This window comes from Lynx canadensis, chromosome C2, assembly GCF_007474595.2.
Source record: "Lynx canadensis isolate LIC74 chromosome C2, mLynCan4.pri.v2, whole genome shotgun sequence".
Classification (NCBI taxonomy): Eukaryota; Metazoa; Chordata; class Mammalia; order Carnivora; family Felidae; genus Lynx; species Lynx canadensis.
The window spans coordinates 157464444-157487368 of NC_044311.2; the positions used below are offsets into that span (position 1 = coordinate 157464444).

Genomic DNA, 22925 nt, shown 5'->3' on the forward strand with positions numbered 1-22925 from the left:
TTGGCCTGTGCTTCTAACCAACCAGCTGTAAATTGGAGGTCTCAAGGACCTCCTCCTTGGATTTGGTTAACTTGCTAGGGTGACTCACAGATCTCAGAGAAACATCTCCCCCGCTAGATCACTAGCTTGTTATAAAAGGATATAACTCAGGAACAGCCAGGTGAAGAGACGCAGAGGGCGAGGCATGGGGAGAGGAGGGTCAGGGAGCACCCACGCTGTCTCCAGCCGTGCTGCTCTCCTCACATCCACACACCCACCAACCCGGAAGCTTCAAATCCTGTCCTTTGCAGTTTTTATGGATGCTTCATTACATAGGCACATTTGATTAAATCATTGGCCATTGATTTTTTTTTTTTTTTTAAGTAATCTCTATATCCAACATGGAGTTCAAACTCATGACCCAAAGATCAAGAGTCGCACGCTCTACCAACTGAGCCAGCCAGGTGCCCCAAATCATTGGCTATTGGTGATTAACTCAACCTGTAGCCCCTCTCCCCTCCCTGGGGGTCAGGGGGATGGGACTGAAATTCCCAACCCTCTAAACCAGCCCTCCTCCTTAGGTGCTTTCTAAAAGCCACCTCATTAACATAGCAAAAGACATCTGTAAGGCTCTTCTCAACCAGGAAGTTCCTAAGGTTTTATAGGAGCCTGAGCCAGGAACCATGAACATGAACAAAGACCAAATATGTATAAGACCAAGATACATTTCTTACAAGTCACAGTATCACAGTTACTGCAGTTTTATCGTAAGTCTAAAAGCCCCCCAGTGCCAGTCCTCCGACTGTGTTCTCCTCCTGTGCTGCGTTGGTGGTGCTGGGTCTTTAGCCTCTGGTGAACTTGAGAATCATTTTGTCAACACCTGCAACATACCTTGCTGAGATCATGACTGGGACTGACCAAGCTGAGAAGAGCTGACATCTTAACAATACCCAGTGTTCCTGTCCATGAACATGGAATATCTCTGCATTTATGTAGTTCTTCTTTGATTCTTTTCTCGGAGTTTGGTAGTTTTCCTCATAGAGATCTCATACATATCCTGTTAGATTTATACCTAAATATTTAATTTTTGAAGGTATTAATGTAAATGGTATTATTTTTTTAATTTCAAGTTCCGCTTGTTCCTTGTTGGTCACACTGACCTTTGACCAAGGTGCAGTGGTGATTCATGGAGGAAAAGTCTTTTTAACAAATGATGACTGGACAAGTGGACCTCTCTATGTGAAAACAGACAAGGGAACTTCATATTTTCACCACATACAGAGATTAAAATGGGCCACAGATGGGGGCGCCTGGGTAGCTTAGTTGGTTGAGTGACTGACTCTTGATTTTGGCTTAGGTCATGATCCCAGGGTCATGGGATCGAGCCCTGCATCGGGCTCCATGATAAGTGTGGAGCCTGCTTAAGAGTCACTCTCCCTCTGTCCCTCTCCCCTGCTCGTGTGCTCTCTCTAAATTAAGATAAATTTTTTTTTAAAAGGATCATAGATAGTAATGTATAAAAGTTGTAGAAGAAAACGGGAAAATCTTGGCAGTTGTAGTAGATATTTTCTTAGATATAACACTAAAAGCACTCTCCATAAAAGGAAAAACTGATAAATTGGACTTCATCAAATTAAAATTGCTTCTCTTTAAAGACACCATTAGAGAATGAGAAGTAATCACCGACTGGGAGGAAATATTCGCAAATCGTGTATCTGATAAAGGGCCTGTATACAACATATAAATTTAGACCCTCAAAACTCAACCAGGGGGAAAAGCAGTTTTTAAAATGGGCAAAATAATCTGAATGGACACTTTACCAAAAAAGATGTCAGATCAGCACACGATAAAATGCTCAGCACCGTTCACCATCACTAGGAAATGCAGGCGAGGTGCAAAGTCCTACTGTGAGCTAAGATGAAAACAACCGGCCACGTAAAGGGTTGACAGGGATACAGGGAGACTGGTGCCCTTGTCTTCTGTGGGCGGGCGTGTTCTTTTGAAGACGGGTTGGGGATTTCTTAAAAGACTAAGGATGTGCCCGTCGCGCGCCCCAGCCATCGTGCTCGTGGGTGTGAGGTGGAAGTGGAAGTGCATGTCCGCAGAGTCACACGTGAGTGCTCAGAGCCCCTTTGTGGTAGTTGGCAAGCAGAGGCAGGCCAGCCGCCACCTGTACGGAAGTGGATAGGCACACAGTGGGTGTCCATGCGGCGGGTACTTGGGGGGGGGTGGGGATGAACAGTGCCACCCGGTGCACTGTGGGTAAACCTCAAAATAACCGTGCAGAGGAAGAGAAACCAGACAAACAGGAGTGCTTGGCGGGTGATTCCATGAATTTAAATCCTAGAGAATGCAAACTAACCTCCAGTGGCAGAAAGCAGGTCAGTGGCCGCCCAGGGAGGGGCAGCGGGGGGGACATAGGACAAGGAGGACTCCGGGGATGATGGGTCTCAAGGGCACGGGCAGAAGTCGCCTCTCACTACCGCGTGGGCCTTAATATGTGCCCTGTAGTGAGTGTCAGCTGTACCTCAGTAATACCCAGAAGAGGAAATCACAGTGGAGATTAGAAAATGATCGTCAGTCACAAAGAGTCGCACAGCTAATCAGTTACAAAGAACAAGCTGTAGGTAGTTACGTGCAGGGTTGTAGGCGACTTCAACAGAAGTAGGTGTTGACACTGAAATGAAATGAAAACAGCCTTCCAGAAAAAATGTGCATTCCTGAAACTGACTCAAGCATAGGTGGAGAGGGGAATATGTAACCATTAAAAATACACACGTCACACCCAATCCCAGGAAGGAAACAAACTGAAGAAAACCAAAGAGAGGAGGAGGGCTGTAGAGAAGGCAGACCCCGCTCGCCTGGACGGCTTTGGCGTGAACTCCCTACACTCCTGCAGAGCTGAGGATCCCTATTTTAGGTCATCTTTTCTAGAGACTAGAAGACGAGGGAAGGATCCCCAGCTCACTTTTTGGGATTATTGTCACCTCTGTTACCACGGCATTAAGGACGGTAAAGGAAAAAGTGGCAAGCCATCCTCAGTCATAAAAACCCGCCCATCCACACCAGAGCCATAGTGCATTTTCAATAGTTGGATCAACTTTTGAAGTTTCTACAACTCCAATGCAATTTTAATCAAATGCCCTAATTTTTTTTACAGCCCTTGGGAATCTAATCCCAGCACTCAAATGGAAACGCAGCAGTGTGAGACTGGTAACAACTGGTGGCAGCTTTGCCCGCATTTGAGGGGAAACGTAAACCAGATGGAAGTTTATTTCTGTCTCACAGAAAGTCAGGTCCAGAAGTAGGTGGGTCGTCCAGGTTCCATCTTCCTGCTGCATCCAGGACGCATCTTCTGTCCTCGGGGCGCCGCAGCGCCCCCTCCCCCCCCCCCCTCCTGAATCCTCCGGCGCCTGGTCCGAGCTGCCACGGTGGCAGGAAGGAGGGGCCGCCCGGGGCGGCCCGGCCGGCCGCCTGCAGGCACAGTCACGTGGCAGCTGTGTCCCATCACCTGGAACCCGGCCCAGGCGCGTGCAGGCAGCCGGGGACAGCGGGCTCGCACGTCGCCCCCCGAGCCGGGATGGCGGCTGTGCTGCTTAGAGGGGGAGGGAAGGGACTGCAGGTGCAGGGCGCTGCTGCGTGTGGGATCTGCGGTCGGCAAACAGTCCCGGAGCGTGTTTATGCTCCGAGAAAAGCAGAGGCCCCTTCACACAGCACGCAGAAGCACGTTCCAGGCAAATTACGGAGCTGAACGTGAAGAGGGGGTCCTGGCCATCCTTGTGGCTTCCACTTAAGCAGATTTCTCAATCAAGGCGCAGAAAGCCCAAGTTAGAAAGAAAACATGAATAATTTGACTAACTCGGAGATTTAAAACTTATTTACCAAAACCCCGTTAGATACAGTGAAGCCACACACTGGGGAAAGAGACTCTGACCTTTATAACCGGCAAGAGGGGAGAACCCAGCCGATAAAGCCCGGTAATTCAGAGGCGCTGCCTGAAGAAGTGTCCCTGCAGGCGAGAAGGAAACGTTCCAGGTCTTGTTGAGATGGGGTGACACTCGTGAGCGTGGCAGTCAAAGCTCACGGACGGGAACCCTCACGACCTGTGCCTGTAAACTGGTTACGCGTCATCCGTGCAAACAGCAGACAAGGCAGACACACAGGCCTGGAGGAAAGGGGGCAGGATGCTTCTAGAAGGGACAACATGGAGACAGCCACCACCCCTGCTGCCTCTCTCACCCCCACGGGTGTGGTGTGTGGGCGCCCACACGCACAGTTCTCCGGGTCCCTGAGATGCCTCCTGGAGCTCATGCAGACCCCTCAGATTAAGGGCTGGGCCTCACGGGACTGCCCCCCCTGCAGACGACAGTTACATCTGCTAGAACTGGGCCCGGGGCTCCCGCACCCTGTCCCACTCGGCTATTGGACTCAGTCCTCGGGTTGAACAATTTGCTAATATAGCTCACGGAAGTCAGAGGAAACAGTTTACTTAACACCTACCGGTTGGTTATGAAGAATACAACTCGGGAACAGCCAGGTGGAAGAGGAGAAGGTTCGGGGGCGTATGGAGCATCTGCGTCTCCGGGCATATGGCACCTCCCTTCCAGCTCCTTGCTTGTTCACCGCTCCCCGCCCCCCACTGCCGTAGCTCCCTGCGCCCTCGGGGTGGAGGGGTTCCGGCCCACTTGTCCCTATGGACCGGCCCCCACCCTCCCGGGTCACCTCATTAGCATAAGCTCCAGAGTGCTTGAAAGGGGCTTGAAAGGGGCTCGTTATTCCTCATCACACCAACACCCTGGCCAGGGGCTGGAGGGGTTAGAAAAGTCCTCGGAAATGCTCTGGTGGCCTGCAGGCTACCAGCTGGCTGCAGTCTCCACCCCAAGGGAACAAGAGCATCTCGGGAGTCCCTTCTGGAAGGCAGGGATGACCTGTGTCCCTCCCAGAGAGGCAGGGTCACTCCGTCGGAAGAGCACGGGACAGGGGCAGGGGGCAGGCTTAGGGGCGAGGCCACCGTGGGCTGGGGGCGGGGAGGGAGGCACGGCACCGACGCCAAGGGTCACCAGGTACCATGCGTCTGTCTGGTGGGCGGTTTGGCCGAGAAGGCTGTGTGGGGGCAGCCTCGCGGTGAGTCCCGTGGAGAAGCAGGTGGGGTGACCTTGGTTCTGATGACCACAGCCTCTGTGCGCCCAGCTGCGTGGAGCTGAGGGAGGAAGCCGGGGCTTCCTGTGTGGGCACACTCCGAGACAGCCCAGTGGGGAGAGCCGTGCGGTGGGGAGAAGGGCTCCCGTGGAGGCCGTGGGCGGCTGTGGAGAAGCTTCATCAGGGACCTGGCCGGGCGACAGTGCTCTGAGCCCTGGCCTCCAAGAAGTCACAGGGGGAGGAGAGCGAGAGAGGCCGGAGCGTGTGGGCACCTGCCTGGTTCTTTCTAGCATCGCCCGGCACAACACCGTGGACCCCTGCACCCTCACGCGGGGCTGAGCCCGTTTGCAGTCTTTGCAGAGGGCGGCTGGGGGGCGTTGTTTGCCTGGAGCCCGGCGGCGTCTGCTCTCCTCGCCCTCCCAGGGCTCTGTAAGGTGCATCGGCAGGAGCCCATCTGCCAAAGCGGGGGGCACGCCCCGCGTTCCCGCCAGGGCCTCCACGGGGCCGTCACGGCTCCTAGAGTCCTGCCTCGAAGCACGTGCTCAGAATCAATGACTCGTTGCCAAGTACAGGGTTCTGCAAAGTCACTGTTTTAAAGGTTGTCCTGGGAGGCCGAGTTCCCCCTAAAATGGTCTAAGCCCCTGCGCAGGCTTGAATGTACATAAGGAGGGCTGCCCTGCGATTTTTGTAAGCACTTCATGCTTTCTCTTGCAGGATAGGAAGACCTGCGTTTGACCTTCCTTTTTAGGGGGTGGGAGGCACACGCAGGGCTGGGGCTCCCCCTTCAGCGTGCGTTATTGATCTGTACGTGGCAGGTGTGTAGTTTGAGCGCCGGGAGAGCTCAGCGAGTACAGCCGAAGCCTCTCCTCCGTGGAGCTTGCACGCTGTTGGGGATGTGGGGGGAGGGGACAGCTATGACCGGTAGACCGTAGATTATGTAGGTAGCCCAGGAGGGCACACGGGAGCGCCCCCTGAGAGGAACTTGCTGCAGAGACTAACAGGCGGGGGTACCGTACCCAGGAGGCTGGAGGACCTGGGAGGAGTGGCCGGAGCCCCCTCGCCCCTGGTGGCCCGAGCATGGGAGGGGTGTGGGGGGGCAGCAAACCGGTTGCACAGACCTTTGCAACAATGGTGTTTTCTAGGGAGAAGATGGGGGCCTTGGAGGGTTTTGTGCACGGGAGTGACCAGGCCTGGCCTGTTGTCACAGGGTCACATGGCCGCTCTCCATGGATGGGCCACGGCGGGGGGGGGGGGGGGGGAGGCGACAGCGATGCAGCAGGTGGGGACCTTGACGTTGACCTGCGGGAGCAACGCAAGGAGTCGGCTCCGGGGTCTGTTCTGAAAGGAGGTCCCCAGCACTGCTGGCTGCCGGCCGGTGACAGGAGCCGGCAGGAGAGCCCGAAAACAGAGTGCGGAGCTGGGTGGGCCAGGAGTTCGGGCAGAGAACCCTGTGCCACCACTGGTTGCCAGCATTGACCCACTGGGCACTGCCCTCTGTCCCCTTCCATGAGGGCGCGGGGGGGGCCACTGGACTTCGGCCTGAAGTCCAGTGGCCGTGAGGTGAGAGCAGTGTGAGCGGGGGAGGGAGGGCTCTAGACGGAGTGGCCTGGGCCTCACTGTACGACACCCCAGCCCCGCCCCCACGTCCTGTCTAGACCCCGCAGCCCCCCAGACCCAAGCCCAGGATGTTTCTAAGAGGGGCCTCACTTCCCTGTCCCCACCCGCTTGTGACCTGCAGACAGCCTTCCCACGGCCTCTGCCTGTGGCTCCTTCCTGACACACAGAGGAACGTGGAGGTGAGTCGTCTCCTAAAAACACTTCCACTAAATTAGATGTAGTGGTGGCTCCCCACTGGCCTCAGGCTGCCCGGGTAGGTCCTGGCCCGGCCTTCCCCCGACCTTCCTCTCCTTCCTCTCGGGCAGCCACCGCACCCCCTCCCAGTCTGGCTGGGCCCCCAGGACCCAGGTTGCAACCCAAGGTTGCCCTCAGGACCTTCCCCGAAGTTTTCCTTTTCTGGGGACCTTGCCTTCCCTTGGATTGATTTCCCTCCACTTATGTTCTCGATCGTGTGGTTGCCTTGGCTCCACTCGCTCTCAGTCCAGACGGCCCCCTGGCCCCAGAACATGTGGGCCGCGCCTTCCCAGCCCCACGGACTTGGTGCCCAGCACCTGCTGCTGTCTGTAGGACGTGGGAAGGGGGCAGGGCCGTGCCGGTGCGAGGGCAGAGGCTCAAGCAGGAGCCTAGGTTGTCAGTGACGGGAACGCATCTTGACCAGCGTCAGCCGAGCACACGGTCGCCCGTCCTGCGCCGTCCTGCTCAGGTCAGTCCCCGCTGCGGGCCGGGGAGGCTGGCCGCCGCAGGGACCTCCCCCCCACCCCCGGCCGAGCCTCCCTGCTGTGTCGACCAGGCTCCGCCCGGGGTTGTCACCAAGGAGCAGGCAACCGGTTTGATGTTTTCAACGTGTCCTTTGCAGTTGTTTTTATTGGAAGTAATAACATAAAGATTTGCTTTCTCTTCTGACTTTTCTCCCAAGAAACGTGGCTCACTGAACCTTCTTTTAGAACTGAGCCTCAGAGGGTGTGTCACGGGAGGCACAAAGGCAAGAGATGTTTCCACAGCTCTGAATAATTGTTAAGTAGGATTTTCTCTACGTCAGTTAACATTTTTAGGTGCTGTCTTCTCCTGTTTGTACACATCGAGGCACGTGAGTGCGACCAGGCAGCCGTGCGTGGCGCTGGCTCGGTGCGTGTGCGACACGGACCCCCCCTCTTGCACTCAAGCGTGTGTTCCCTCTGCCCCCAGGTGGAACGTGGTGGGCGTCCAGGGCTCACTGCTCAGCATCTTCGTGGAGCCGATCTACTTCTCAAGCATCATCCTGGGCAGCCTCTACCACGGGGACCACCTCTCCAGGGCCATGTACCAGAGGATCGCAAACATAGAAGACCTGCCCCCGCTGTACGCCCTCAACAAGCCCCTGCTCAGCGGCAAGTACCTCTCCGGTGGGTCGTTTCCTTGTTCAGATAACCGCGTCTCTCCGGGCCCGCGTCTCGCCAGTGCGGAGGCCGTAGGGACGCTGCTCTGGCCGTCAGAAAGGCCGGGCCGCTCTGTGAGGGTGGAAGGCGGTGTGTCGGGGCCTCTGGGCCATCGTAAGTGGGGCCTCATACACTTCATCTTCTCGTCGGTTGGAAGCCTTGGCGTTTTGCAGAGCCCACACTTGGCGCCTGCGTGTTTTCTGTGTCGCGGGAGAGGCTCGCAGATGCCACGGAAATGACGCAGGCGTCAGCGTCCGAGACGAAGCTGGGCCGGGCCTCCCGGGATTGGTCGTCTCCGTGACGAGCCCGGCTCGCTCTCGGGAGGCTGGCGACGGAGCTGGGCGTACCCGGGACGGGTCCGGGATGTGTCAGTGATGACATGCCCGAGTGCCCTTTGTCACCGGTTTGTCTGCTGTGTCCCCTGTAGCATCTCAGTGGTGACCGATGAGGGAACAGCAGCTCTTGAATGCAAGGGTCCTAATCTCTCAGTTCAGCCCATTTAAAGGATGCAGTTAAGGTATTTTTTTCCTTTTGAAAATATCGTTCTGCTTACTTTTTTAAAGCTCTGAACTAAAACCGTAACCCCAAACTAAAACGTGTTTCTCCCGGTGTGTGCGTGTGTGCTGCCTTGTTTGTGGTGCTGGCCACTAGCTCACCTTTCCCTGGGGAAAAGCGGTGTGGCATTTCGTTTGAAGGCACGTCTCTTAGAGCGCGCGAATTATGCACAATGGAGGAAACCAGTGGTTGTGTCTGATCAAATTCTGCAGCCCCCCTGACTTTAACCCCGACCTTTAAAGACAAAATACTGACTCCACTAACGCTTGGTGGGAAATTGCAGCCGTGGCGTCCACGTGCACAGAGCGTCTGCTGGGACACAGGAGGTGAGCGTGAGTATTTCCTTGTGGGTCAGCACACAGGTTCCCGGACTCGGGAGACTGCTCTCCCCGTGTAGCCTCCGTGGTCTGTAAGTTCAGCGGTCACCTGACCTCTGGATTCACGGACACTGACCGCACTGGGAGACGCGTGGCACAGAGTTGTCGCTCAGCGGTAGTTGGGAACCTGCGCCCTGTTGACTGAAATTGAGTCACGTGTATGTGAAGTGCGCACGTACCTGTGATAAGATATGAAAATCGGGTTTGCAAGATAGAGACCCTGAGGTCGTCCTGTGTGTATTTGCGACGAAGGCGGACCTGCTCTCCTTTCTCCCCTCCCCCGCATCCCCTCCACCCCCAGACCCTGAAGCACGCAGCCGCAAGGTTGTGGCAGAGCGCCTGCGGGCACAGAGGGCCTCCCGCGGAGCCGGGCCACCTTGCTGTCGCTCTGTCACACTGGCAGCTTGCATGGCCCGGTTTCCTGGTCTTCCCTCCCCAGGACGGGGATGGGCTGGGGCCCTGCGTGATCCTTCTGGACAAGCATGTGGGAGGTCTCAGGAAGCGGAATATTTCTCCAATGCTGGGCCACTGGACAGCATCACTTTGGCATCGAAGTCCGCTTCAAAATGCAAACTATTTGATAGTTTCAAACAGAGAGGGAGGCAAACCATAAGAGACTCTTAAATGCAGAGAACAAGTTGATAGAGGGGCCGGGGGGGGGGAACGGGTGACGGGTACCGAGGCCACTTGTTGGGATGAGCACTGGGTGTCGTATGTAAGCGATGAATCATGGGAATCCACCCCCAAAACCAAGAGTACCCTGTACGCGCCGTATTTAACTAACTTGACAATAAATTATACTTTTTAAAAAATGCAAACTATTTGAGATATTTTACTTTGGATAAATGCTTTATTTTAGAAACAGCAATGTTTGGTTGGTTTTCCTTGATAGAGTTGAAGTCTGTGCAGTGAGTAGCTTTGGGGAAGATGCTTTCAGTCTGTGGCACTCCTGTGAGGTCCGCAGGGCGGAAGCCAGAGGGGCGAGCAGGGAGGAGGTGCAGACGCCACTCCCGTCAGCGGACCAGCGCACGTCGGCCTCCTGGGTGGAAATCTGAGCAGATGATATTGTCACAACGCAAGGACTCGGGCAGGGGGGTCTAGGGCAGTGAGCACTGAGGTCTGAAGTGGGGTAGGGTCTCGCTCCTTTAAAACGGGCCCCACAGCAAAGCCCTTCTAGAAAAGTCCTACATTTAACGAGTGGCCTGGACAGTGGAACAGCCAGGACACTGTGGGTTTCCTTCCGGCCCTGTCCGTACATGTGTGCGTGTGCGTGCGTGTGCGTGTATTTATTACAGTTCACGGATGTCTGTCCTGCCCTTTTCACCTCACGTTGTATCACACGTCGTCCCGTGTTGAAGGAGAATGACGGTGTAGCAGGACCTAGGCCACGGTGTCCTCGGAGAGGAACAAGGACGGCCATCGGCGCAGCGCGGGGAGCGGCCCGTTAAACGAGACTGTTGCCGGCAACCACAGCGGATCCAGGGGCTCTTCCACCGATGTGGTGGTGAGCCGATTTCCTTAATGCCACCAAGGACAGACGGGAAGAATGTCATTTCTACGTCAGCGTAGAACTTCTCGGTGGCGAGCTGTGACCGCGGGGCCGCGAGCACTCACGTGATTCCCTTCCCTGGCGTTTTGGACGCGGGCCTCTTGAACTGTCGTATCTTCTTTCCAGATCAGTTGCACATCCGGCACCTGCAAGCTTCTGATTCGCATCTGTCGGCCCCTGAGGGAGCCGCCCGGCCCGTCCGGGCTGCTGTCCAGGTGCCTGGAGAACTGGGGAAGAAAGGCCAGCGGTCTGGACGGCCCCAGGGCCCTGGGGTCACTCATGGCCGGCCGTGTCACCAGCGTTGACACAGAACATGACGACAGCCAGGGCCAGGGCAGTGCTGAGGGAGCGAGTGCATTCTTGTGGGTTCAGCCTGCGTGGGGACCTCTGGAAAGGCAGGAGGAAGGCAGGGGCTGAGCACGTGGCAGAGAGAAAGCAGGGGTGCCGTTGGCGTGCCCGATGGAAAGCCACGTACGCGCTTACCGTGGGCAGAGGGGCTCACGTCCGCGTCTTGCCCTAAGCGCAGGAGAGAGAGCAGGTGTGAGGGATAGAGGAGAAGCGAAGCTGTGTTTTCCAGGCAAGAGCCGGCACCAGGGGCTGGAAAGGTCTAGAAAAGAGTTTCCTGATGGGAGCTCCGTGCCCCTGATGTCAGGAAGCGCTCGCGTTGGAGTGCTGGCCACTGCCGGCTGTGGACACGGTGACGGTGATGGCAGGTTCTGCTGGGAGGCCCCCAGGTGACCCGAAAGCGTCCTCTAAACTCATAAGTTCCTATGGATGTGGTTTGCTTGTTTTTTAAAAATTCTCTCTGTGGGTATCTTTAACAGTAAAGCAGTTACTTATTTAATTGACATATTGGAAGATTTTTCAAAAGCAACAGTTGTTATACTTGATCTGGTGGTGTTTTCGAACCCTGTCCTGCGTGTGTCTGTACTTCCCGGTCACCCTCACAGGTGAACGGGCTGCGGTCCCTCCAGGGCTCCAGAAGATCACCGCCCTGCTCCCAGCCCACGCAGAACAGAGACACGGGGCTGCGCACCCTCCTGGGACTGCTGGCCTGGGCTTGGTCCCCACCCCACCCGGCCTCCTCCCTCCTCCATCCAACTCAGAGGCCCTTCTCCTGTCGCCCTTGGCCCGTTGGCGGGGTGGGAACGTTAGGACTCTGTGCGCTCGGCCCGTGCTGCCTCAGGAACGCGGAGTCTGGGTGAGGATCCCGCCTGCAGCCTTGCGCCCGGGTGACGGGCGCGCCTCGGGGCCAGGCCACCGCCAGCACGCACGTCCCTGTCCGGACCGGAGCACTCAGGCCCTTCCCCAGAGTCGGTGTCACGAAACCCCAAGTCCGGGTTCCAAGAAGGAAGTCTTGTTTGGCCAGAGGCCCTGGTGTGAGGCGGCCCATCAGGGATTAGTGACCAGGCCGGGAGGAGCCCGAGCCGCCCTGATGGCTTCATTCACCTCCCTTTTAGCTCAGGAGGCGTCTTCACTGAAGACCAGGACCAAAGTTGCAAGGGCGCTCTCTGTGCTCCTGGCTCCAGAGGCAAGTTGTTTCGCAGCTCTCTCGACCCCAGGGTCTGAGGACAGAGAGGCTGAGGGCCCGGGCGTCCTCACTGCGGGTGCCTACTCCTACCCAGGGGCTGCGCTGTTTGCAGAACAGAGGTCGCTTACGGTCGAGGTTGTAAACTGCGCATGTTTTCCTGGCAGGTATCGAATGGCTAACAGTTTCCATCATGTGAGCCCGTGGCGACCCTGGATACCTGTTATTAATCATTATGTACATAATTTGTTTTGGGGTACATGGTTGGCTCAGTGGGTTGAACGTCCGACTCTTGATTTCGCTCGGATCACGGTCTCACGGTCATGGGATCGAGCCCCGCGTCAGGCTCCACGATAAGCCTGGAGCCTGCTTGGGATTTTGTCTCTCTCTCCCTCTGCCCCTCCCCTGCTTAATATCTCTCTCCCTCCCTCCCCCCCTCCCCTCCCTCCCCCTCCTCCTCCCTCCCCCTCCCTCCCCTCCCTCCCCTCCCTCTCCCTCCTCCCTCCCCTCCCTCTCCCTCCCTCTCCCTCCCCCTCCTTCCCCCTCCCCCTCCCCCTCCCTCTCTCCCTCTCTCTGTCCCCCTCAAATTAAAAATAGATAAACATTTATAGTTAATTTTTGATTACCCATTAATATGTGAGAAACCACAGAAAATACTTTTAAGAAGGAAGGAAGAAAAACCACCAGCACCAGCTAAGTGTCATAAGTTTTTTGCTTGTGTCAGTTACTGGGCCAACCCAGTTTCTTTGCGTTTTTGCTCTAAAAGTTCTGATTCAGCACACTTAGTTTACGGCAGCTGAGGGACTCTCATTACCAGCCAACTGTGCCTGCTTTTACTGGTTCTCCTTCCGCGCCGCGGCCTATGACTGAGTCATTACCCTAGTTCTCACTTTGTAGCCCCAGAAAGATGAGCTCCCATTGGCGTCCATCCCCAGGGTAGTGTTGGTCCCAGGGACTCCTAGACCTACTGCTTTTGTGACCATTCGGGGGCTTTCTGCCCCCAAAGAAGCATGTGGCTAGCACCGAAACTTTAGGCTGTTTCTTTTTTACCTGATTTTTCTCCATTCTTGCTAAAGATGGCACTTATTTGGCTTAAAATACAAAAACTATTTGTACTTTAGGGTCTCATTTTCTCAGTTAACCAACCATTTCTAGTTTTCATGCAAAATGTTGTAATTGTAAGGTTTAAGTATCATTCAAAAGTAATCCTTTATTTTGACTATTGTAGGAAAGTGATGGAATTACAAAGGAAAATACAGAAGCATTAGCCATTCATTCGCGAAAGATTCAATTCCTTTATGGTCAGAGATTTCCCCACCAATTGATCCTAAACAGGTCCCCACCTCCACCACCTCCCCCCCTCCAACCTCCACAAAACCCTCCCTCACCTGTCTACTTGGAACGCCATGGCCTTGAATGAGCTTGGCGACAGGTCCATGACCTGAAGGAACCTGCATGCCAGACAGGTGGCAGAGACAGAACAGATGTGCTGGTAACACCACCAGAGACCCAAAGACCCTGATAAAAGTCCGGGCAGCAGAGAATCGGCAAGATGAGAAAATTGTGACATCAGGACTCTGTAACTCCTGATGGTACCTTGGTGTCCCATGGCCTTCGACATCTAGGGAGAGGCCAGCTGTTTCCTCTGTGGGAGTCTCCCCCGTGCGGCTACTCTATAAGTGGTCAGGGTCCTCCGGCCATTCCAACAGCCAAGCAAGGATGGGGCTGGACCTCTGGCCTCTTGGTCTAGAAGGGAATCTGGGTCCTGGCTAGATGTGGCTTTCCCTCGAGGCCCTCCCTGGAATACACAGCCCGGAAACAGAAGAAACCAGCTACCTGAATTAATCAACCAAGGTTTTTATTCACAAGTGTGAGTGAACAACCATTATCATTTGAAGAAAATAGATCAAAAGAGAATGATCTATGTGAGAAAACAGAACAACTGAGGGAAAGTAAACATAATTCAGGAAACAGAAAAAAATATAAATAACAGACCTTATTAATATATGTATTTTGTGAGTGTGGAAAGCAAACGTCAGTTTGAATGTCTAGAAAACATTCAACAAGCACCACTCAGCTGTGTATGGTAGGCGGTTCTGGACGTGGGGATGCGTGCTGGGCACAAGAAACGTCTCCCCGTAGAGCGTGATCCTTGGGAAGGGGGGCAGGGGTGTCAAAGACACGTCTGATAACTCAGAGCAGAAAAGTCTAAAATGGGAAGACCTGGGGATGTAGAAAGTTAATCCAATGCCTATCTGGCACCATTTCAGAAATAGAAAACAGAGAGGGAGAGAGAGGAAAATTTGGGGCACTGAAGAAAGCCGTGAGTATTGCAATGGAAGGAACGCACTGAGTACCGAGCAGAATTAATTTTTGAAAACCCATCCCAGCACATCCTTATGAATTTTAGAACACCAGCAGTAAAGGCAAGGTGCTAAAATCTTCTAAATTAACTACAGTAAGTATCAGACTTATGTAACACTTATCAGGAACACTGGAAGTCAGTGCTGAGGAGAAAAAAAAAATCTTAATGTCTGTTTAATTTTGAGAGACAGAGAGAGAGAGAGACAGAGTGCGAGTGGGGGAGCAGCAGAGAGAGAGGGGGGAGACAGAATCGGAAGCAGGCTCCAGGCTCCGAGCCGTCAGCCCAGAGCCCGACGCGGGGCTCGAACTCACGGACCGCGAGATCGTGACCTGGCTGAAGTCGGACGCCCAACCGACTGCGCCACCCAGGCGCCCCCTTTTTGCTGATTTTTAAAAAGGATCCATAATATTTCACAATTAGTTTTTAGATAGACGAGAGTAACTTTTTTTTTTTAATTTTTTTAAAACACTTATTCATTTTTGAGAGACAGAGAGAGGCAGAGCATGAGCAGGGGAGGGGCAGAGAGAGAGGGAGACACAAGAATCCGAAGCAGGCTCCAGGCTCCGAGCCGTCAGCCCAGAGCCCGACGCGGGGCTTGAATTCATGAACCATGAGATCATGACCTGAGCCGAAGTCAGATACTTAACCGACTGAGCTACCCCGGGTGCCCTGGGAAAATATTTTTTGTAGGATTTCTTATTTAACCAAATGTTAAGCATTAGGACAAAATGATAATTTGCAGATATTCCAGGATTCAGAGGATTTCTTTCATAATGTATTTTTTTTGAGGGAAAAAAAAAGTGAGAATATTTTAGTGAAATGAAAAAGATATCTAGGAAAGAGGAAAATATGGGATCCAAGAAAATAATACTTTGTAAATCCAAGAAGACAATGAAAAAGATAACTTATCAACGAGCCTAAAAAGTAACCATTGCAAGTTAGAACAGAGAATCCTATTAGAGAGCTCTAAAAAGAAAGTTTTTCAGAAGAAAGTGAATGTATTTTAACAATAACGTGAGAAACTGAATGGTCTTTATGATAATTGAAAGCAAATGTTTCTTTGGGAGCAATAACAAAGAAAAGAAAAGAGAAAAAAGGAAAGTCCAGGAAACCCCAGAAGTCATTTAGGAAAGGATTGGTAAACTGAGGTACTATGATGGCTGCTTTTATGTGTCAATTTGAGTGGCTAAAGGCATGAGCTTAGACCTTTCTGTCTGCGAGGCTCTTTGCAGAATGAGATTAGCGTTTGAATCAGAGAGACTCAGGAAAGCAAACTGCCCTCCCCGTGTGGATGGGCATCTTTTAAACCTACCGAGGGTCTATTTAGAACAAAAAGTGGACAAACAAGGAATTTGCCCCCTTTTCCTGCCTCACTGCCTGAGCCGGGACATCCTATCTCCACCTTCTCTCCTACTATTGGACTCAGAGTTACAACCTCTCATTCTCAGGCCTCTGGACTCAGACTGAACAGCACTGCTGGCTTTTTGGCCTAATACTGGTATGATTTTGAGGAATCAGTTTGAGACAGAGAATCCATTTGAAGTCGGTGCTCAAAATCGTCTCCCTTAAGTAGTTCGGACTTAAGGACAGTCCCCTCAGGTCCTGTCACAGTACTCAGCCCCGCAGTGTATCACAGGGTCGCTGTCGCGGGGTGATTAAATCCAGACTCCTTGAGTGTACAGGCGACTTCCTCTTACCATGGGCCCCAAACCTTAAAGTTAGCTAGAAAGAGTTAAAACCCAAAAGCCTTGGCCTCTTGAAGGTTAGACTCTACAGTGAATCTTAGATCGGCGAAGAAACCAGAACTTGAACTGGATTCTCAGAATTCACATGTCAAACATGATGAAACGGGGCCACAGTTTCACTTGACAGAATCACATTTGGCCTCAAGTGCGTGAATGGAAACCAGCGTCCTCAGCATTTGGTCCAGAATTGAGAGGGAAAGCCACAGCCGAGCTACATAAGAAGCTAAGTACAGGGGGAGGGAAGAAAATCAGAGAGAGAAAGTGAGAGGGAAGGAGGGAGCAAGGAACAAGATTATGATCCTCAGTGAAACTAAAAGGTGTTGAGGGGAGGGAGCCTGGGGGGCCCAGTCGGCTGAGCGTCCAACTTCGGCTCAGGTCACGATCCCATGGTTTGTGGTTCAAGCCCCACGTCAGGCTCTGGTGCAGACACGCTTGATGTCTGGAGCCTGCTTCCGATTCTGTGTCTTCCTCTCTCTCTCCGCCCTCCCCTGGTCGTGCTGTGTCTCCGTCTCTCTCGAAAATAAAAAAAAACATTTAAAAAAAATTTAAAAAACTAAAAGGTGTTGATTTGAAAGAACAAAAGATCCCTATGCCGTGAGTAGTATTTACTTAACAATGTAATGGCAGATAAGACAAAAATTAACAGTAGGAATTGGAGTGTATCTGCAGATATGGAGGCGGACGTCAAAATTTGAACCAACAACAATCATAACAACATAGGACAAGCAAGATGTAAATTGCCAAAATTAACCCCCAAAGAAATAGAAAAATCTGGCAAAGGAAATTTCCAGTAAAGACACTGAAATATCATCAACAAATTACCTTCCAGCAAGATTGCAGAGTTTAATCAGTCCTGTCAAATAACATACCATCCCACTTCTATATAAACCTTCCGGGTCATAGAAAAGAGCAGCTGACCTATCCTAATTCCAAAACTGGACAAAGAGGCACAAGTAAAAGAACCCACAGACAGCATCACCTACGACGAGAGATGCAAAACTTCTAACGAAGTACTAGAAAATTAAATTTAGCGCTGTAGCCAGAAATCTAAGAAGAGTTAGTTCTACAGCTATCGATGGAGCCCATCCGTGACTAGATTACGAGAGAGGATCTGTAAGCCCCAGAACCTCACAGAAGTCAGTGTGCAGAGCGTGTGTGCCTGTGTGCTCTCGGGCGTACGTGTGCATTTGCTAGAAGGATCCGGATGAAAATGGCGATTCCCGTCTGGGAAGGATGAATTCTTCGGGGAGATTTACGAATGTCTACAGTCTTCAAAAATTACTTGTGGAGGGCTTTGTTTTCACTGTTAGAGACGCCAGCCGGGGCCACCCACAGAACCCACCCCGCCAGGATCTCAGAGACAGGACACAGTGTGCTTCTTGTTTAAGCTTCACGTCTACTTCATCTGCTTAAGAACCACTAAAATCATTATAGTGGGCTGTCTCTGGCCTTGTAGCTTTTCATTTCTCTGAGGTGTGTGTCCGTAGTGTCCACAATGAGCAAGTGTTACAATTTTTTAAATTTTTTTTCGTATTTGTTTATTTTGAGAGACAGCACAAGTGGGAGAGGGGCGGGGGGAGAGACAGAGAGAGACAGAGACAGAGACAGAGAGACAGAGAATCCCAAGCAGGCTCTGCACTGCCATGAGAACCATGTGACCATGACCTGAGCCCAAATCAAGAGTCAGACGCTTAATCGACTGAGCCACACAGGTGTCCCCAGTGTCACTGTTTAATGAGAACAATATTTTAAAAGATACAATTTGAAAAGTTTTAAACTGTGTTTGCATGTGCGCAGCCCTCCCCATGGGTGACCCACCTGTCACCCTCTAAGCTTCCTGGTGCCCTCGCTAATCCCTGCCTTTCCCCCCCACCCCGTCCCACCCCAGGCAACCTTGATGTGCTTTCCTGCCAATATAGATTAGTTTGCATTTCTAGGATTAAAAAAATCATAAGGTATATACTTTTTTGTCTAGCTTATTTTACTCAGCATAATATTTCGAGATTCATCCATGTTTGTTGAGTTTATCAGTAGGTCACTCCTTTTCATCACTACGTAGTATCGGGTTGTGTGGATAAACCACAACCTTGTGTCCGTCCAGCTATTGACGGCACTTGGGTTGTTTCCAGTCTTCTTGTGCTACCGAGAAAGCTGCGAAGAACATTCGTGTACTGGCCTTTGCATGGACATTCCCTGCCATTCCTCCTGGCGTTGAAAGTCTGGGTCACGAGACAGAACACTGTCCTACTTTCCCAAAGTGGTTGTGCCCACCACTGTGAAGGAGCCTCCACACCCTTGCCAACCCCGAGTGGGGAGCCGGTCCGCCTTTCTGGCAGCTGTGAAGGGTGTCTCGCTGTGGTTTTAACTTGCGTTTCCCCAGTCTTTTCATGTGCCGTTTTGCTGTCTGTACGTCTTCTTCAATAAACCGTTCAAACCTCTTCTCCTTTCTTACTGAGTTGTTTAATTTCTTACGACCGAGTTTGAGTGTTACTTATATATTCTAAGTCCTTTATCGGATATGTGATTTGAAAATTTTTTCTCTCCAGTCTCTTAACAGTGTCTTTCAGAGACCAAATAATATTTATTTGATGAAGTCATATTTTTCAATTTTCTTTGTTGAGTCATGTCTTTGATGTTCTGTATAAGAAATGTTTGCATAAGTCAGTGCCATAAAGATTTTCCCCGATGTTGTATTCTTAGAAAATTTACACTTTCAGTGTTTACATTTAGGACTGTATTCTATTTTGAGTTCATGTTTGTATAGGACGTGAGGTGTGGATTGAAGTCCATTTTTTCTCACATAGAACGTGTCTAGTTGACCCAGCACCCTCCGTTGAAAAGTTCACCCTTTCTCCACTGAATTGCCTTTGCAGCTTTGTTACACATCAGTCCGCGTACACACGGAGGGCTGTTGGGGGGCACTAGTGTCTTGCGTTGATTCCTTTGTCACGATGCCAGTATCACACTCGTAGGATTACTAGTTTTATTGTAAGTTTGAGATCGGGGAGAACGAGTTCTCCAACGTCGTACTTCTTTCTCAAAGTTGTTTTGGCTACTTGGTCCTTTTTGTGTTTCATAGCAGTTTTATACTCAGCTTCTCAGCTTCCCCATAGACCCCGTTTGGATTTTGATTGAGGCCGCATTGAATATGTGGACCGGGTTGGGGAGAACTGACATCTGAACAGTTTTGGGTCTTCCGGTTGATGAGCGCCGATGCCTCCCCACTCCTGCAGGCCCTCGTTCTCTCAGCAGCACTTTGCACTGCCCAGCATACATATCTTTCACGTCTTTTGTCGGGTTTATCTTTGTTTTGTATTTTTGATGCTGCTTTAAATGTTATATTTCTGTCCCCGTCTCTAGGTGTTCGTTGCGAATACAGAGAGGTATTAGTTCTAGTAGCTGTTTGGGAAATTTCATTGAATTTTATTTATAGATGATCATGTTGTTCATGTTCTATTTGTTGCTGGTAGTCCAGAAACCTTGGATTTCTTCCTTCCTGATTGCACCCCGATGGGCTCTGGTATGATGTGGGGTACAAGGGGTGAGCACAGACACCCTCGTCTTGTGTGCAGTCTCAGGGGAGAGCACTCAGTCGTTCACCACCAGGTGTGGTGTTAGCCGTGGGGTTTCACGGACGCCTCTGTAAGTTCTGCTCCGAGTTTACTAAGGGACTTTTAATCAGGAGTGAATGTTGGATTTGGATTTTGTCAAGCTCTTTGTTTCTACTCTCAGTGGAGCCGCTCGTTTGTTGTTTGTTTCTGTTCGTTTAATATGGAATATGGTGACATTGATTGAGTCCTTTAAATATTAAACCACCCTTGCATTCCTGGGATAAACGTTGTATAGGCATTATGTATTATTCCTTTTAAATATTGTTGGATTTGATGTGCTAAAATTTTGTTTCCTGTTTCTGCATCCGTGGTGTACTGGCCTGCAGTGATATTGGTCTACTGTTGTCTTTGAATGTGTTTGTCAGGTTTTGACATCAGGGTGATACTTGCCTCATGAAGTGAATTGACAACCGTTTCTTCCTCTTCAGTTTTCTGGAAGAGGTTGGTTTAGACTCACTACCAGTTTTTTCTTAAACACTGGTAGAATTCACCAGTGAAGCCATCTGGGCCTCAGGTTTTCTCTGTGAGAAAGTATCTTCAAATTCATTGTCTATAACAGAATAGATGCAGGCATATTCATGTTATCTATTTTTTTTTCCTTGAGTGAACTTTGGTAATTTATGTCTCTCAGGGACATTTGTCTATTTCATTTAAGGTGTGGAATTTATTGGCCTGAAAGTGTTCACGACATTCCTGTATTATCCTCATAGCACCTGCGGGTCTCTGGTGATGCCTCTCGTTCCTAATACTGCTCATCTGTGTCTTCTCTCTCTGCATCAGTCTGCCTAGAGGTCTGTCAAGTTTATGGATTTTTCTCTAAAGAACCAACTTTTGATTTCGTGAATTTTATTTTTCTGTTTTCTGTTTTATTTCAACAATTTCTGCTCTGGTCTTTATTTATTTATTTATTTTTGTCTGCTTACTTAAGTTGCTTTTCTTTTTTCAGTTTTTGGGGTGCTGAGGCCGTTGTTTTGAGACCTTTTATTGCTTTCTCAGCATTTCATAAATTTAGATATGTTGTGTTATCACTTTCACCAATTTCAAAATACTTTGTCTCTTGGGCTATTTGGAAGCCTGCTATTTAGTTTCAAAATATTAAGGGGTTTTATAGTTTTTTCTGTTGTTGATTTCTAATTTGATTTCATTTTCTGACTTGAATCCTTTAAATTTATGTTTGTGTTACAGGCCAGAATGTGGTCTTTATGAATATTCCATGACAACTTGGAAAACATGTACATCTGCTACTTGTTGGGTAGAGTGGCCTATGAGTTGGTTGGTTGTCTAGTGCATGTCTTCTGTGTCTTTACTTATCTACTTGGTCTATCAGTTATTGAGAGGAGGGTATTAAAAACCTCTTGACTATCACTGTGCTCTTATCTGTCTTTCCTTCCAATTTTTTTCAGTTTTTACTTCATGTATTTTGTAGCTCTCTAATTAGGAGTGTGGGTTCCTCTTAGTAAATTGGCCTCCTTTATCATTATAAAATGACCTTATTTATCCCTGTTTACTATTCTTCGTTCTGAAATCTGTTTTGTCTGGCATTAATAGATTCTGACCCCTCCCCACTGCTTTCTTTCAATTAGTGCTAGCATAGTGTCTCTTTTCCCATGCTTTAATTTTAAGCTATTTTATATTATTTTACATTGAAAGTATGTTTCTTGTCATCAGCATGTTTGGATCTACTTTTTTCCCTACCCCAACTGATAATCTCTGCCTTTTCATTAGGGTGCTCAGGACATTTACGTTTATTGTGATATTGATATGGTGGGGTTTAAATCTATTGTCTTGGTGCATTTTTTTTTGTTCTATATTATCTGTGTTCCCCCTTTTCTCTTTTGCTTTTTTTTACATTACTTATGTTTTATGATTTCATTTTAACTCCTTCTTGACTTTTTAGCTATAACTTTTTGTTTTGTTAATTTAGTGACTGTTCTAGGGTTTTATAGTATACATGCTTAAATTATTATAACCTGCCCTCACATGATGTTATACCACTCATGCACAGTATAAGAATCTTCCATTTCTCCTCTCCAGGCCTTTGTGATATTGTTGTCGTACATTTAACATCTGCATATGTTAAAAATCCCATACTATATACTCTTAGTTTTGTTTCAACAGTCAATTGGCTTTTTTTAATTAAGCATTTTAATTCCAGTATCATTAACAGACACTGTTATATTAACAGCCAATTAACTTTTAAAGAGATGACAGTTGCTACTTCCAGTGTTCTTTATCCCTTGAAGTAGATCCCCCTTTACATCTGGTGTCATTTCCTTCTGCCTGGAGGGCTTCCTTTCACATTCTTTGGGGTGCAAGTCTGACGACGAATTCTTTCAGCTTTGGTATGTCTGGAAGAGTCTTTATTTTGCATTCCTTTTTAAGATATATATTTCTGGGAAAGTATATTTTTGCTGGAATGGCAGGATTTTCTTTTCTTTTCTTTTCTTTTTAGCACTTTGAAGAGTTGCTCCCATGTCGTGCTGTTTGCATTATTTCCAGTAAGAAGTCTGCTGTCTTGGGGTGCGTGGGAGGCACAGTCGGTTAAGTATCTGACTCTTGGTTCCAGCTCAGGTGACAGTTCAGGAGATTGAGCCCCGCATCAGGCTGCATGCTGGCAGCATAGAGACTGCTTGGGATTCTCGTTCTCCCTGCCCCCCTCTGCCCCTTCCCTGCTCGTGCCCGCTCTCTCTCTCTCTCTCTCTCTCTCTCAAAATGAACAAATAAACTTAAAAAAAAAAAAAGTAATCTGCTGTCTCATCTTTGTCCCTCTGTGTGTGAGGCCTTTTCCACTGGCCGTGGTGGGCATTTTCTCTTCATACTGCCATGCTTTGGTGTGGTTTTCTGCACATTTCTTGTGCTTGACCTTCATCAGGATTCTTAGATCTGTGTGTTTATAGATTTTATAAAATTTGTCACATTTTTATCCGTTTTCTGTACCACCTTCTCTCTTATCCTTCATGAACCCAGTTATATGTGTGTCGGACTGACAGATTTGTCTGACAGCTCAATGATTTGCTGGGTTTTCTTTTTTTCCAATCTCTGTGT

General features: G+C 50.2%; 1 protein-coding gene across 7 annotated transcripts in view; it reads left to right on the top strand.

Moving 5' to 3' along the window:
* Positions 1–22925, top strand: part of ADARB1 (adenosine deaminase RNA specific B1) — an 87768-nt gene that overhangs the window by 54844 nt on the left and 9999 nt on the right. For 5 of the 7 annotated variants that reach the window (XM_030329496.1, XM_030329499.1, XM_032594794.1 and 2 more), the window contains exon 8: positions 7921–8102. The exons of the other annotated variants lie outside the window; for them this stretch is intronic. In XM_030329496.1, coding sequence (XP_030185356.1) covers positions 7921–8102 — 182 coding nt within the window. The remainder of the gene's footprint in view (positions 1–7920; positions 8103–22925) is intronic. 7 annotated transcript variants of the gene reach the window in all.